This window comes from Oratosquilla oratoria, chromosome 43 (assembly GCF_046742065.1).
Source record: "Oratosquilla oratoria isolate Oo_2021 chromosome 43, ASM4674206v1, whole genome shotgun sequence".
NCBI classification, from domain to species: domain Eukaryota; kingdom Metazoa; phylum Arthropoda; class Malacostraca; order Stomatopoda; family Squillidae; genus Oratosquilla; species Oratosquilla oratoria.
The window spans coordinates 25,523,687-25,541,877 of NC_134819.1; the positions used below are offsets into that span (position 1 = coordinate 25,523,687).

General features: G+C 39.4%; 1 protein-coding gene across 1 annotated transcript in view; it reads right to left on the reverse strand.

Annotated features, from left to right (window-relative positions):
• Window positions 1-15,012, reverse strand: part of LOC143021921 (FAD synthase-like) — a 50,052-nt gene extending 35,040 nt beyond the window's left edge. Inside the window, exons 1-4 of the mRNA XM_076179784.1 lie at window positions 14,714-15,012; window positions 8,167-8,261; window positions 1,603-1,726; window positions 1,313-1,425 (exon numbers count right to left, since the gene is read on the reverse strand). Coding sequence (XP_076035899.1) covers window positions 1,313-1,425; window positions 1,603-1,726; window positions 8,167-8,261; window positions 14,714-14,942 — 561 coding nt within the window. The 5' untranslated portion in view covers window positions 14,943-15,012. The remainder of the gene's footprint in view (window positions 1-1,312; window positions 1,426-1,602; window positions 1,727-8,166; window positions 8,262-14,713) is intronic.
• Between the last annotated feature and the right edge of the window lie 3,179 nt (window positions 15,013-18,191).

Genomic DNA, 18,191 nt, shown 5'->3' on the forward strand with positions numbered 1-18,191 from the left:
ATTCCTCTACACCTGTTTCCCTCACCACCTCCCATACCCACTTAAATTGTTAATTCATCATTTTTCTGCCAACCTCCCTTATCTTCCTCCTCTACTTGTCCTCAACTCTCAATCCCCAACCTCCCTAGAAAAACTTTCTCCCTTGAAATCATGAATATCCAGACCTTTTCAAATCCTCCCCTTGATTACCATTACATATTCCATTAGCACCCTATCTATCACCCTTCCTTCTATCAACTTTTCCCAAGTATACTTATACTTGGCTCTCTTTTTAAACATTGTGTTTACTATAATCAACTCCCTTTCTAAACACATCTCAAATATCATCTCTTTACTATAATTCTTACCTGAAACCCCAAACCTCCCTAATATTCCATTTATTGGCTCATTTTCTACTCTAGCATTAAGTTCTTACAACACCACTACATTTACATTCCTCCTAAAACTAAGCTTTCATCCAATCTGGCCTCCCTTTTATCTCCACATCTTCTCTTTTCTCACTACCAATACTGTATACACTCACAATAACTAATGTCTTATCCCAGTTTCACCTTTGCTTAAACAATCCTTCAAGACACTTCCCTATACTTCACTATGCACTTTATTTCTCATTCCTTACTAGCTGGTAACTAGTCATTAATTATGGAAATTATATCATTAGCAAAAAGTGTGTACAAGGCAGTGGTGGATGGAGTGAACATGAAGGGAAAAACTGAGAGCGGGACAGATAGATGGGGGTGAAGGGGACCTTGGGTACAAGTGGAATATCTGTCAAATAGAGAACAGAGAGGGTAAGAGATTGGTGTGAGTGGGAAGCAGTTGTAAATGGTCAATAAACTGATGTGGCCAAAAGGGATTTCTTCTTGTCTGCTCTGTAAATTCTTGAGTGGGTGAGAAGGGAGGATTGCCAAGTGATTAAGTGGCAGGGGTAAACCAGCTTTGGCTATACGGTCCTGCTGTGGAGGTGCTGTGTCTTACTGCATTGCTTCTGACCCAGGCAGTGTGTGGGGGACCGGGATAACCCTTCATCCACAAGGTCTATGGTCTGGCTGTACCAGCCCCTTATTAAGGGGGGAAAATGCCTTTTGTTATATGTATGCATGTATGTATATATGTCTGTATCATTAAACTATGAAACACAAACTAAGTCCAGGAAACACTATTTTGGTTATGTAAGAATATAAAGTAAGCAGAATTTGAAGATAGTATAAAATAGTCAAGCTGGCTTGGTCACACTGGAATATGAAAATCATATTCATTCTTAAAAAAAAAAAAAAAAAAAAGTATAATAAATTCACTAAAATTTACTCACATGAGCCATCTTCATGGCCGGTGAACTCAAGTCATCTGTTTTGAACCATTCCTTTATGAAGGCTACAATATCAGGGTGGGGTTTCACTTTTTCACCAAATGCAGCTGCAACTCCTGAAACATTAAGGATAATTATCATAAACCATGACCATAAATCTTCTTCCTATCAAACAAGTATGGACTGGATTTCCCCCCTACAAATCTGATTTTTCAGTGTAATTCATATTAATTAATGACAGTTATGTATATAAAATTAGGATAGAAAAAATTGTATTTTCTTTTCTCTAATACCTTCAAAAGTTATGTCATCATGGGTTGGGCCAATACCACCAGAAGTAATAACAAATGTGTACTGCTTGGAAAACTTGGCAACTTCCTCTGAAATTGTGGTTAAATCATCTGGAATGATTGAGACCTGAAAGAAAGAAAGAAAGAAAGAAAGAAAGAAAAAAAAAAAAAAGAAAAAAAAAAAAAAAAAATCTACATTAGTACATACATATATATATATATATATATATATATACCAAAGGTTTTTCCCCCTTACAAGGGAGGTAGCCAAAAAACAAAGGCATAAAAACAATTCCCACCCATTCCATCCCTAATACACTTGGCACCTCCTGGATGACGGGTCATCCCTGCATCTTGTCCACTGCCCTAGGTCAGAAGCAGTGTTGCAAGACACAGCAAGGCCGCTTCATTAAATCAGCGACCCCCCACCCCTCTCCATCCCCTCATGCAGAAGAGAAGACAGGGAGAAATCCCTTTGGGTTGCGTCAAATTTTTCTCACACATACTCCCTCACCCACCATCCCCCCACCCATTCCACCACATGTGTCACAACATCATCCATATACAACCATTTTCCCTTCACCCCTGTCTTCTGTCCTCTCCTGTCCTTCCTCAACAGACATTCCTCTCTTTTGTAATGCCCCTTTCACCCCATCCATCCATCTCATCCTAGGTTGCCCCCTCATGTTCACTTCCTCCACATCTGCCTTCCATACCTCTTTTACTAGTTTTTCTTCACTCATTCTTTCCATGTGTCCAAACCATTCCAATATTCTTTCATCCACCCTATCTCCCAACTCCCTTACCCTCCACATCTCGTCATTTCTCACTCTATCCAGCCTAGTAACCCCCCATCATACTTCTCAGACACCTCATCTCAAACACATTCAAACTCCTTCTCTCTTCCTCTCTTATGTTCCATGTTTCTGCCCCATACAGTGCTGTTGGCACAATCACTCCTTCATACAATCTCCTCTTAGCTTCTTTTCCCAAATGTCTATTTCTCATTACACTTTTTCATCCACCAAGGTATTTACTCGCTTCTCTCAATCTACATTCTACCTCCACCTCCACTCCTCCCTTTCTTGCCACATTCGCACCCAAGTATCTAAAACTATCCACTTCTTCCAGTCTCTCTCCCTTAATACTCACTTCCAGTCTGCTGCCATTTTCACCCCTTGTACATCTCATCACCTAATTTTTACCCACATTTATCTTCAACTTTCTTCTTTCACACACTCTCCCAAACTCTGTCACCAACTTCCTCAATCCCTCCTCTGATCCTGCTACAAGTGCAGTGTTGTCCACAAACAACAGCTGGCTCACCTCCCACTTTTCTCCATTTTCTTTAACCATCTCCAATCCCTGACCCACCACCCTTGCATTTACCTCTCTACATTTCCCAACCACTCCGTCAATTGGTTAATTTTCTACATTAGTCACTGCATATATATCCTTAGCATAACAGAACTAACAAGGATTTTGTATATTTGTTTATAATATATTCTAAGAAAGGATACATAATGACTCAAAATCTTTCCAACATGTTTTAAGTTCTTTATACAGTGGTGTACATAAAAAGGTAGAAATAAAGAAAATAAGAAAAAAGAACAGACAAGAAAAATTAAAATAAACCAATATATCAATTAAAAACTCAGCCCATATGTCAAATCAGAGAATGTTGTTGTCTGGATAGGGTAACTGTGGGGCAGTGCAGAATAAAGTGCTCTGTTTTCTGAGTGGTGACTGCATCTGAGGTAACTTAAATCTGTTGACTGATCAATTCTGTGTTGGAACTGTTTTAATGTGGAGTTGTAAACTGAATGTGGCAGTATACTTCTTGAGAATGGGAGTGATATTAAGTTGGGTTGACATCTGGGGGTTTAAGGTGAAACACACACACAAGTGGATGAGGCAACAGTGTGTGTGCAAAAACTATACAAGAATTTAAGATCAAACTTGATACTGAAAGATACAAAGATGGGTCACTATGAGTATAGCTCCCTTCCCATATAATACAACTAGGTACATACATATACCAAGGCTTTTTCCCCCTTCCTAGGGAGGTAGCCAAAAAGGGAAAGGCATAAAAACACTCCCACCCATTTCATCCCTAAATACACTCCACACCCCTCCCACCCTTCCTCTCATCTGAGCACCTCCTGGATGACGGGTCATCCCTGCACCCTGGCCACCGCCCTGGGTCAGAAGCAGTGTCGCAGGACACAGCACATCCACAGCAAGGCCGCTTCATTTAATCGGCGACCCCCCCTCTCCGTCCCCCCTTGCATATAAGGAGAGGACGGGGAGAAATCCCTTCGGGCTGCGTCAAAACTCACTCACACACACTACCCCACCCCCCACCCCCCCGCCCATTTCTCCCCATGCAGTCACAACATCATCCATATACAACCATTCTCCACTCACCTCTGTCTTCCGTCCTCTCCCTTCCTTCCTCAACAGACATTCCCCTCTTCCCCAAAGCCCCCTTCACCCCATCCATCCACCTCATCCTAGGACGTCCCCTCATGTTCACTCCCTCCACATCTGCCTTCCATACCTCTTTTACTAGTCTTTCTTCACTCATTCTTTCCATGTGTCCAAACCATCCTAATATTCTTTCATCAACCCTCTCTCCCAAATCCTTTTTCACCCCTGTTCTCCTCCTCACCTCCTCATTTCTCACTCTATCTAGCCTAGTAACCCCCACCATACTTCTCAGACACCTCATCTCAAACACATTCAAACTCCTTCTCTCTTCTTCTCTTATGTTCCACGTTTCTGCCCCATACAGTGCTGTTGGCACAATCACTCCTTCATACAGTCTCCTCTTCACATCCATTCCCAAATGTCTATTTCTCATTACACTCTTTAAACCACCAAGGCATTTACTCGCTTCTCTCAATCTACATTCTACCTCCACCTTCACTCCACCTTTTCCTGCTACACTTGCACCCAAGTATCTAAAACTATCCACTTCCTCCAGTCGCTCTCCCTTAATGTTCACTTCCAGTCTACTGCCACTTTCACCCCTTGTACATCTCATCACCTTACTTTTACCCACATTTATCTTTAGCTTTCTTCTATCACATACTCTCCCAAACTCTGCCACCAGCTTCCTCAATCCCTCCTCTGACCCTGCCACAAGCGCAGTGTCGTCCGCAAACAACAGCTGGCTCACCTCCCACTTTTCTCCATTTTCTTTAACCATCTCCAATCCCTGACTCACTACCCTAGCATTCACCTCTCGCACCACCCCATCCATGTATAAGTTGAACAGCCAGGGCGACATAACGCATCCTTGACGAAGTCCCACCTTTACTTCAAACCACTCACTCTCTCCATTTCCAATCCTAACACAGCTCCCAAAAGCTTTCCTCCTATCCCATAAATCTGCAGTACCTCCCACAGTGCCTTTCTGTCTACCCTATCATAATCCTTTTCCAGATCCATAAAAGCCCAAAAAACATCCTTCCCCTTTCCTATAGCTTTCTCACATATCTGTCTTACCACAAAGATCTGATCTACACAACCTCTACCCGTCCTAAATCCACACTGTTCCTCACCAATTACTCCTTCTGTTCCTCTCCTAATCCTCTCAATTAAGATTCTCCCATAAGCCTTCCCTACTACACTCAACAGGCTAATCCCTCTGAAATTACTACATTCACACTTGTCCCCTTTTCCCTTGTAAAGAGGAACTATACAGGCACTACTCCAGTCCTCCGGTACTCTACCCTCTCTCCAGCAAACATTAAATAATCTCACCAACCAGTCCACCATCACTGAACCTCCCTTTTTCAGACATTCTGCATGACATCCATCCAGACCAGGTGCCTTACCTGCTTTCATCATCTTTACAACTGCCTTCACCTCATCCTTCCTTATTTCTCCTCCATTCTCCTCACTCATCACTCTCATTTTCTTCGTATTTCCCACTGCAGCTATCTTTCCTTCCCTATCCTCCTTCACATTCAGCAACTCCCTAAAATATTCTGCCCATCTTCCCCTCACTGCCATCTCTTCCATTATCAACTCTCCATCTGTACCTTTTACCTTTTCTTCCCTACTTGATTCGCCTCCTCTTCCTCTCTTAATTTCTTTCCAAAACATCTTTTTATTACTTTCAAAATTTTCTGTCATACTCCTACCCCATTTCACATCTGCTCTCCTCCTTGCCTCCTTTACCTTTTGCTTTACTTCTCTTTTCTTTTCTTTGTACGTCTCATATGACTCCCCTGTCCTCTTTTGTAACCAATCTGTGAATGCTCGCTTCTTCTCTTCTACAACCTTCTTTGTTTCCTCATCCCACCATTCACTACCCTTTCTTCTATTTCCCCCTGTCCTTCTTGTTCCACACACCATCCTTGCACACTTTAAGACTCCCTCCTTGAACCATCCCCATTCCTCCTCCACACCCATCTCTGCTCTATCCTTTACTCCCTCCCACTCCTCCTTCAGCTTCTTTTCGTACTCCTTCTCCTTTTCCTTTTCATTCAAGGAGTTCACTCTAAGAACCTCCCTACCTTTTGTCCCTTTCCTCCTTCTCCATCTATCCTCCACTCTCAACTTACCTTCCACCAAAAAATGATCTGATATTCCCCACCCTCTCCCCTTAGCACATGTACATCCTTAACTCTTCCTATCATAATCCTATTTACCACTACATAATCCATTTGCGCTCTATCTACCACCCTCTCCCATGTGTACTTATGCTTGACTCTCTTCCGAAACACTGTATTTGCTATCATCAACTCTCTTTCTAGACACATTTCCACCATCAACTCTCCACTACGATTCTTTCCTGGAACTCCACACTTCCCAACCACTCCATCGATTGGACCATTTCCCACTCTAGCATTAAGGTCTCCCAGTACTATTACATTGACATTTCTTCCTAAACCCTCTATGCACTCATTTAAATCTATCCAAAAGGCCTCCCTTTCTTCCATGCTCTTCTCACTGCCCGGCCCATATGCACTTACAAAGACCCACATCTCCTTTCCCAGTTTCACCTTCATCCACATTATCCTTGAGGAAACCTCCTTCCACTCCACTATCCCTTTACCTATCTCCTCACTTACTAGAATAGCCACCCCTTCCCTCCCTCGCCCTCTCTTCACTCCTGATAACCTCCCACTTACACTCCCAAACATACACTCACCCTTCCCTTTCAACTTAGTTTCACTCAAAGCCAACACATCCAACTTTCTTCTCACAAACATACTACCTATCTCTTCCCTTTTACTCTCATCTGTACCACATCCACGCACATTAAAAGACCCAAACCTTAGGGTGCTGGCCCGAGGCCCGCCAGCACCCCTTATGCCTTTTCTTTTTGATTTAGGAATTTGCCCCTTGGGGCTACAGGGAGAAGGATGCCTAGTCCCTCTCCCCGTCCCTTTCTTCTCGCCTCTTACGATCCAAGTGGGAAAACTTGGTGGCAGTATTCTTTTCCCCCACCACAGGTAAATACATATATTATATATATATATATATATATATATATGCCAAAAAAAAAACACAAGGAAAATAACAGAAATACGACCGAGTACTTTTGTCTATTCAGACATTTTTGTCTGAAGAGACGAAAGTGCTAAGTCTCCTCTGTTATTTTCCTTGTGGTTTTTCGGCATAAACAGAATCACGCGTTCAAGTGATTTCTTCTGCATATATATATATATATATATATAATGGTCCGTGTTATATCTTGTTCACAAAACCGTGCGGGAGAAAGTGACTAACTGGCAACCTTCAGCTATCTATAGGCTCTACTACTCTCATAAAAACCCTTGACTGCTCTTAACAACTTTCCTCCTATCCCATATATCTGCAGTAGCCTCCCACAGTGCCTTTCTGTCTACCCTGTCATACGCCTTTTCCAAATCCATAAAGCCTAAAAAGCACCCTTACTTTTTCTTAAAGCTTTCTCACATATCTGCCTTATCACAAAAATCTGATCTATGCAAACCCCACCTGTCCTAAACCCACACTGTTTCTCACCAATTACTCCCTCTGTTCCTCTCCTAATCCTCTCAATCACCCTTCCAAAAGCCTTCCCAATTACACTCAACAAATTGATCCCTCTGAAACTACTACACTCACACTTGTCCCTCTTCCCCTTGTAAAGTGGAACTATACAGGCACTCCTCCAGTCCTCCAGCACTTTACCCTCTAGTAAACATTAAATAACCTCACCAACCAGTCCACCATCACTGTACCTCCCTTTCTTTGACATTCCACAAGACACCTATCCAACCCAGGTGCCATACCTGCTCTCATCATCTTAACAACTGTCTTCACCTCATCTTTCCTTATTTCTCCATAATAATAATAATAATAATAATAATAATAATAATAACAACAACAATAATAATCATTAATAATATAATAACAATAACAACAACAACAATAATAATAATTAACATCATAATGATGATGGCTATGATAAAATCTGGCATTACTTTGTCAGCCTAATGCAAATGGCATTGCAATGGGCTAAAATCAGTTATTAAAATACAATTTTCTGAAGATTATCACTCAAGGGCTATCTAAACCTGTACTTACTCTGCATAATTTGACTCCAAAACTATGAAGCTTCTTTGCCAGAAAGTGTGTGTTGGTATCTTGGGTTTGTCCTTTGAGAATTTCATCACCGATTACTGCAACAAAAAATCAAGAGTATTGTACAGATACTTAAACTTCATGTTATTTGAAAATTCATTATACCACATTCTTAAATATGCTTAATAGATTTTACATGGTTCTTCACGACAGATGTGCTTAGTAGATGTTACATAGCTCTTCATAATTTTTTCCTACACAGCCCCTAACTCAATATTATATTTATATCCTAGAATCTGAATTATATCATCTGGCAGCTGGGATTCATTTCCTACATGAACTCAACATTCACATATCTATAATCCAAGAAACAAAACTGACATCACAATCTACTCTGTCTACATTCACTGATTACATAACATTAATGGAAGACAACACAACACAAAAGTAGACATATATTACTAACACTCAACATAACTTTTTCAAACAAAACAAAAGAAGCCAAACCCTCAAGACACCATGACAGAAATAATATCATTCCACACATAAGTACTGGATACAATCTACAACATTACAAATATTTACATATCACCCAGAGCCTATATCCCTCAACTACAACCACTCAAATCACTAACAAACCACATACTGGCAAGTGATCTGAATGCACATCACCTAATCTAGCTTGATATACACACAGCAGACCAAAGGAGACACAAATAGTAGAACAGCTTCCTAACCCAAACATAATAAACTCCAACTAGCAGCCAACCCAAACATAATAAACTCCAACAAGCAGCCAACCCAAACATAATAAACTCCAACAATCACCCCACTACACAACCTCTTCAACATAACAAACAAGATACATTCCCAGACATTACAATGTACTCATCTTCCTTACAAACACAAATGACATTGGAAACCATACAAGACCTCCCCCTCAGACCACCTAGTAAAAATTACCAAAGAAGAGAACATACAACCAGCACACAAAAGAACTTTCATTAACTACAAAAAACAAATTGGCAAGAGTGTACAGAGTATAGAGAAAAGTTTAGTTCTTTGACACATGACCACATGTCAAAGATCTGACAATGAAACTCAAGAAGAAAATAAACCTACTAAAATCAATTGCAAGCATGGTCTTTGTTCAACAGAAGGAAACTGGAATTACTGTCAACAAACAGTTCATGAGAACCACACTAAACTACATTTCCACAACATGGTTCCCAACAATCAGGAAAATATAAGAAACCTTAAAAACTCTAGAAAATAAAACATCAAGAGCAATATCAGGATGCAGCAAAACCACCCTAATAGAACACCTGTACACAGAAACCGAAATCCTCCCCACAGGATATAGGAAATAGGTACACAATTCAATGCTAGAGCCCTCAACCTCACTTAACCATCTCATCACATCACATAAACACTACCAGCAAAATGTAATTAAATTAAAAACAGCAGCTTCTATGTATCTATATACCAAGGGCCTTATCAATCCTGGTGTAGTGGCATCTATGTCGTGGGACCACTCCCCAACCCCTAGAAGAGGTTGGGGGCCAAACCATCACAAGAAGTCTTTGCCACCCTGGAGGGTAGCATGAATCTCAAGGAGAAGCTTTGGTTACTGGGGAAAATTTCAAAACCCTTACCCAAAAGTACACCTCGCATTGTACACAATTATGTATGCCTACAACAAAACATATACTCTATAAGGGATTTATAGGAAAACCTTCTTCCAAGCATGGCATTCCTAAGGGATATATATATATATATATATATATATATATATATATATATATATATATATATATATATATATATATATATATATATGTGTACAACACTGAATGGGTCCCAGTGAATAGCGATATATTTCTATCAACAATAATGCACTTTAATTCTAAGCCATCAACATCAGGAGACCTGATATGCAGAAAATGAAACACAGTATGGCCAAGCACTCAAACCCTGGCTAATGCGTGACAAGTGCTAGGGACTTAACCGATTGCTCCATCAAGAGAGATATAAGTTGAGTGCAACTTTTCTTATATATTTGTATGCTCGAGTTATGTACACATACACGAAATTTTGCGGTCAACCCATCTCCACTACGATAGTACAATTGGTAAGTATACGAACGTAGGAAAGTAAAAATGTATCGCTATTCACTGGGACCCATTCAGTGTTGTACAAATACTTTCCCGTGTTCATATACTTACCAATTGTACTATCGTAGTGGAGATGGGTTGAACAGAAAATTTCATGTATGTGTATGTCACTCGAACATACAAATAGATAAGAAAAGTTGCACTCAACTTATATCTCTCTTGATGGAGCAATCGGTTAAGTCCCTAGCACTTGTCACGCACTAGCCAGGGTTTGAGTCCTTGGCCATACTGTGTTTCAATTTCTGCATATTGACCTCCATCAGGTCTCCCGATGTTGATGGCTTAGAATTAAAGTGCATTGTGGTTGATAAAAATGTATCGCTATTCACTGGGACCCATTTAGTATTGTACAAATACTTTCCTGCGTTCGTATACTTACCAATTGTACTATCATAGTGGAGATGGGTTGAACGCAAAATTTCTTGTATGTGTATGTCACTCGAGCATACAAATATATAAGAAAAGTTGCATTCAACTTATATCTCTCTTGATGGAGCAATCGGTTAAGTCCCTAGCACTTGTCACGCGCTAGCCAGGGTTTGAGTCCTTGGCCATACTGTGTTTCAATTTCTGCATGTTGACCTCCATTGGGAGACGGCTTAGAAAAAAAAAAAAAAAAAAAAAAGTATATATATACATACACACACACAGACATACATATATTTACATACGTACATACATATATATATATACATATATATATATATACATACACATACATATACCAAATGCTTTTTCCCCCTTACACAGGGACACAGGGGTAGCCAAAAAGAAAAAGGCATAGAAACCACTCCCACCCATTCTATCCCCTACATAATCAACTCTCCTCCACCCTCCCTCTCATCTTGGCCCCTCCTGGATGACAGGTCATCCCTGCATCCTGTCCACTGGCCTGGGCCGGAAGCAGTGTTGTAAGACACAGCACATCCACAGCAAGGCCGCTTCATTAATTCGGCGACCCCCCCTCTCCGTCACCTTATGCAGAAAAGGAGAAGGGGAGAAATCCCTTTGGGTTACGTCAAATTTCTCATATGTTCTTTCTCACCCCCATCCCCCACCCACTCCCCCTCATGCATCACAGCATCATCTATACACAACCCTTCTCCATTCACCCCTATCTTCTGTCCTGTCCCGTCCTTCCTTAACAGACATTCCTCTCTTATGTAATATCCCTTTTACCCCATTCATCCATCTTATCCTAGAATGCCAACTCATATTCACTCCTTCCACCTCTGCCTGTGTATATATATATATATATATATATATATATATATATATATATATATATATGCATATGTATGTATATATATCATACACACATATTTATATATACATATCATATATATATATATGTATATTATACACATATATACATACATATTATATATATATATATATATATACACACACACAGATTGCACCATTTTCATGATTTCTGAGTCAGGAATATTTAATGTCTCAGCTATTTCTTTTATAGGACTTACCCTCTTGTTTTTATTGTGGTATTTCATCAACACATTCCACAAACCTAAGAACCTTTCATATTGTTGCATTAATAGCACTGTCTCCTCAATATCACATTTCCATTTTTTCTTGGATGTTATTTTACTCACATTGTTCAGCAGTTCTCTGCCTAGAGTGACAAAATCTATTCAAGTTGACAAATAGATCTAGAACACTCTAGGTACATACTCTCTGCCTCGTGTCCACTACTACACTAAGTTGACTACAACAACTCTACTAATATCAGAGCATGCTATAGCACATAGGCTATAGCATATAAATAGCTATAGCTAGTCTAGCTATATGAGTAGCACTCACTGAATTGCAGTCTCTCACTCTAAGGTCATTTTGCCCCCAACTATTGGTCATTTCACCCCACATGTCAGTCAATTTGCTCCCATGTGTCAATTGTTTCACCCCCAAAACATAAAAGGTAGGCCTAAGCTTGGTTTACAATGGTTTAGGGTGCCCATTGATGATCAAATCATACTTCTCCGCTTATGATTTTAGTATGTTTATCATGTTTCATACTAAATAAAAAAAGAATTCTCCAGTTTGCGAGTTTTTCTCGAGACCCGGCAAAACGGTCGCACCGGATCCTGGGTAGGTGTAAGGGTTTATTCAGTTCGTTTCACGTTTTCAACTGGAACTGATCTGATTCACGTTGTTCATTTATTAATATTATGAGTTTTTTTTTCGGAAATTGTTATCGTACAAGTACAGTGACGAAGCTTTTGAAAAACTCGAGTTGTTTGATGGAGAAATTTCGCGAGAGAGTACGTGTGAGTTCGAAAAACATCACTTTGCGGGTTATAAGAATTTTACAAAACATGGGGGAAAATCGGATCATTGGGATTACCAGAGGTATCATTTGGAATAAGAAGAAGAACTCGAAGAAGAATTCGAAGAAGAAGGAGAACTCGAAGAAGAACTCGAAGAAGAACTCGAAGAAGAAGAAGAAGAACTCGAAGAAGAGCTCGAAGAAGAATTCGAAGAACACGAAGAAGAACTTGAAGAAGGAGAAGGAGAAGAAAAAGAAGAACTCGAAGAAGAAGAACTCGAAAAACTCGAAGAAGAACTTGAAGAACTCGAAGAAGAAGTCAAAGAACTCGAAGAAGAACTCGAGGAAGAACTCGAAGAAGAACTTGAAAAAGAAGAACTCGAAGAAGAGGAAGAAGAAGAACTCGAAGAAGAAGAACTCGAAGAAGAAGAACTCGAAGAAGAAGAACTCGAAAAAGAAGAAGTAGAAGAAGAGCGAGCGAGCAGCGCCGCAGGCCAAGTCCCCCGTCGTAGCCGGGGGCTTGTATATAATAATAATAATAATAATAATAATAATAATAATAATAAAAAAAAAAAATAAAAAATAAAAAAGTTCAATCTACATATCAAGTTGCAGGATGGTCTGTGAAGGTGTTGGAAATTTGTTCCATATTGACTGCACAACAACCTAATCTACAACCAAACCAAACCTATTTAATTAATACATACATATACCAAAGGCTTTTTCCCCCTTACACAGGGGGGTAGCCAAAAAGAAAAAGGCATAGAAATCACTCCTACCCATTTCATTTCCCATATATTCCACTCCCCTCCACCCTCCTATCTTGGCACCTCCTGGATGACAGGTCATCCCTGCATCCTGCAGTGGACAGGATGCATTTAATTAATCAATTTATAATAATGTATCTTTTACTCTTTTACTACATTCCAAGAGAAGGTACATGTATTTGCACAAACAAAAATAGGAAAGACAAAGAAATGACTATTACCCTGGGGTGAAATGACTGAAGACATGGGGGCAAGACAACTGGAGCATGGGATTCAATGATAGGGGGATGAAACAACTTTAGCACAAAGGAACTTAGGGGTGAAAATACTTGGGGGCGAAATGACTTTGGGGCAAAGTGACTTGGGGGTGAAATGATCCGATACCCTCTCACAACCTCGTGGCGCAGTGGTTACAGTTTCCGCCTGCCACTACGGTGGTCTGGGTTTGAATCCCGCCCAGGGCTGAAATTTCAGTATCGCTATGCTGCAGGTTGTTACTCCAACTCTCATGGGCAGGAAGCTGGGGATGTGTGTGTGAGTGTAAGGTCACAGTATTATCCATAGATTGGTCATACATGCTCTGAGCTCTCAACCGGGAGGTTAATAACTGTCGATCACGAGTCTGACACGTGATCCAAGACCATGGTGAATATGTTTACAATATTTTGAGAGGTCTAGCTAGAGTAAATCTAGCTAAAATGTCTACTGTACAAATAGCTTAAAGACTTAAATGGACTCATCACAGCATTCTTTCATCATTTAAAACTAAACTTTAAAACTACACCCAAAGAAGAATGCTACTTTTAACATCCCTCCTTCCCTCTACTCTCCTTCTTTCTTCTTTGCTACATCTATGATTACACTTATTAAGCCTGATATTGTCCCTAAGAAATGTGCAAACTAACCAGACAAAATACAATTTTTGCAAGTTCTTATCCATAAAAACATGAAATTCTAATAATGCAACCTCACCTGGCTTCACATTCATAAAGATGAAGAAGAATAACATTTATAGCACCAATTGTGAGCATGTAAAACACTAATATTAAGTTAATTGTACATGAGTTATGAGAAAAAGTGTACCTGCGAAGTGTTATGTATCATCTTAGAATTACCGGTAGTTCACGAGTGTTAAATTTATTTTTTGACGAATGATCCCAATTTACTAATAAGGATATGAAAACTTAACTATAAAGTAAAACATAATGATTATAAACGTAAACTAATTAATCCACAACGGCATTAAATTACACTCGTGACGTAAAGATGTTATGCATAACAGTATTTTTGTCTTAAGCTTTAATTACATTCTGATTTGAACTTACCAACGATTCCTGCAGTAGGGATATCAATTTTACTACAGTCGTCTAAATTTGATTCCTCATTATTCATTTTGCTGCAGTATCTGTGTTTCTGAGTAGAAAATGTTGCAACACTTACTTCCCGCACTCGCGCATCCTTCGTCTTCGACACTGATGAAACAGGAAAATTTAATCCATTTGGCAAGAATGATATAATTAGCCTTCTGGGGTACATTCTAGCAAGAAGCCGCATAGTTTCGGTGAGTATTCATATACAACTATGGACAAGGTCACATATTCTGGTTGAACATCGCGAGTTAGAGATAAAGATTACTCAATAGGGAAGTATTATTCAATCGCAATAAAGTTATTATGCACATCGATTATGTACATCACAGGTGTAAGTTAAAACCATATAAGTCATTCTATGCATGGATATCCTACAAAAATAATAAAATAAAGCGTTGTGATGTAACCACAGCATTGATATGTAAGCCCTTAGATAAAAAACAAACAGAAAACTATGAAATGACGTAACCATGTTGATATTCTTTTCTAAAATAAAAATATAAATTATTTTTCGATATAAACTAAAAAATAAACAAAGACTACCAAACATTTTAATGATAAAATCCCATTCAAATAAACTGCATAAAGCTCATAGATTTTGAAATACTTCCCGCCAAATTTGTCGTGTATATTTTGGAATAGCTCACCGCTCGTACAGGGTAAGTTATCTCACCGTTTCTTTTGGATTAATATGATTGTAAGAATCTGCAGATTGTTCTGTGGAGTTACATACATCCATAATAGCATGTTTTGTCCACCTTATTATCTTAAAAACCCCAACATTGTATGCCGATGCGCCTTACTGCCCTGTACAGGGTAGCCTGGTATATTTTTTGAAAAGACAAAATCATAAAATGATGGTAGGCACAAGACTTTCAGTGTTATTGTAATCACATAAATTCAGGAGCGTCCGCAGTAATTCTTGAAAAGGGGAGGGCAGGAATTGTGTAGGGGGCAAAATTAAGGATATTACACGTATTGTATATGATATAATGATTAATGGTATATAATATCAAGCTATAAACTTAAAACTGGCCACATAGGCATATATTTACATTATCTACATAAGTTACATTTTGACTTTCATCAATCGTTCACTGATATTTTGTAACTTAAAAATCTAACGAAGTTATGCGTGACGACGGGCGAAATTTCAAACACCCTGGATTTCTAAGGGGGGGCAGTGCCCCCCCCCCCGGACGCCTATGCGCCAATTTACAAATACTTTTGGTTCGCATAAATATGCACTTACGTAAACTTTAGGGAAGCTAGACTATATCATATTCGAAAGCTTTGTATGTCATCAATTTATATGGATTCTCCTATTTACTTTGGTTTACTGTATACTTATAATTTTTTTTAAATAGTTCATGATTCTAGGATGTTTATTATACAAATTAATCCCTTCAGTAACGTAGTGCATTGCATATGATGAATACAATAACTGTTTACAACAATGAATAATTACAAATAATTTACAATAAATGTCCAACGATATCACACCCATAGAAACATGACTGAGATTGTATTGTTTGAGGCATCAGAATGAACTCCATTTGTTCCAGTTTCCCCTTATCTGAATGAGATGGTCTAGCGTTTGCTAAACTATATCATCTACAGCAATGGTTCTTAACCTGGGGTACTTGTACTCAGTGCCCTTGAGAGGAATGAAAAAATATGCTGGTTCAAGACCTTTTCTGAGCCCCCCATACGGAAAGGGGTGGGAGGTATAAAAGGTCTAGATTGCAATGGTTAATTTGTTAAACTAATATTTAATTCAAACAATTCATAATATTTACGTAGAAATTGAATGTATTTGAATGTGAAATCGCAATTTGAACAGTGTCGTACATCGATAGATCCGTCACTAAGGACGCGCGTGTATGAATTCCCTTCACGAGGATCATCGACTCGAGGCGATGGGACCCAATAACAGCAAGTGCATCGTCCCCTGTGAGTCAATTTGCACTTCGTTTGCAAACTCGCAGCAGCAGCGGCGGCAGCTGCGGTAGCTTTAGCTCTGAATTGGGCTCTGACTTGGTTCTGATCTAGGGTGGACAGCAGAAATTATTTCTTTATCTCTTACCGAGCAGCAGTGTTAAGGGTGCACTGAGCGATATCTAGGAGCGTCCCTAGGTTGTGGTTATGGATAACCGCTGGTGACGTATTATTTACTTTGCAAAATCTTTCTGAATCGAGTGATACAAACCTGAGGTTGTCACAAATTAGGAAACACAACAGTTTAAGAGAAGTACTAACCACACCCATTATTTATATTTTTTATTGGAGATCAATTTATATTAGAGAAGTACTACCACAGACTTATTTTAGAGATCGATACGTCACACATAACTGCCCATTTCAATTTTGAACTTTGGTATTCAGGGACCCCCTAGACTCTTATGGGCCCTTGTGTGGCACACTGGCTGCACCCCCCCCCCACTCTCGTGGGGCCTGCTTGTACCCCCCTTAAACCTGGGGGTACGAGATATTATAGCCAGTTCACGGTACTGTATATTTACAATGAGAAAACAAAGCAAGATTTGTATCACTAATCCTTTCATATGTTCGCATTGTATTTATATTGGATGGGGGTACGAGACATGATAGCCAGTGCATGGTTACTGTATACTTACAATGAGAAAGCAAAGCAAGGTTTGTATCACCAATTCTTTTCATATGTTCGCATTGTATTTATATTGGATGGGGGTACGAGACATGATAGCCAGTGCATGGTTACTATATATTTACAATGAGAGAGCAAGGCAAGGTTTGTATCACTAATCCTTTTCACATGTTCGCATTGTATTTATATTGGATGGGGGTACGAGACATGATAGCCAGTGCATGGTTACAATGAGAAAGCAAAGCAAGGTTTGTATCACTAATCCTTTTCATATGTTCGCATTGTATTTATATAGGATGGGGGTACGAGGCATGATAGCCAGTGCATGGTTACTGTATATTTACAATGAGAAAGCAAGGCAAGGTTTGTATCACTAATCCTTTTCATATGTTCGCATTGTATTTATATTGGATGGGGGTACGAGACATGATAGCCAGTGCATGGTTACTGTATATTTACAATGAGAAAGCAAGGCAAGGTTTGTATCACTAATCCTTTTCATATGTTCGCATTGCATTTATATTGGGTGGGGCTTCGAGAAATTTTTCTGATATATCAAGTGGTACGGGAATTGAAAAAGGTTAAGAACCACTGATCAACAATATAACGCGAACGTAAATATTGGTACACCTCTAGCGCTACGCAGCCTTAAAATAAAAGCCGCGCTTGATGACAACAAGCACTTGAACAAATCACAAGTTACCAATATATTTAAGTTGGAGATCCCCATACTGGACTTCTTTTATTCTTCCCTTTTGTATTGGTAGACACGCTCTCCAAAACCAGGCTCTTGTCAAGCCTACTTCC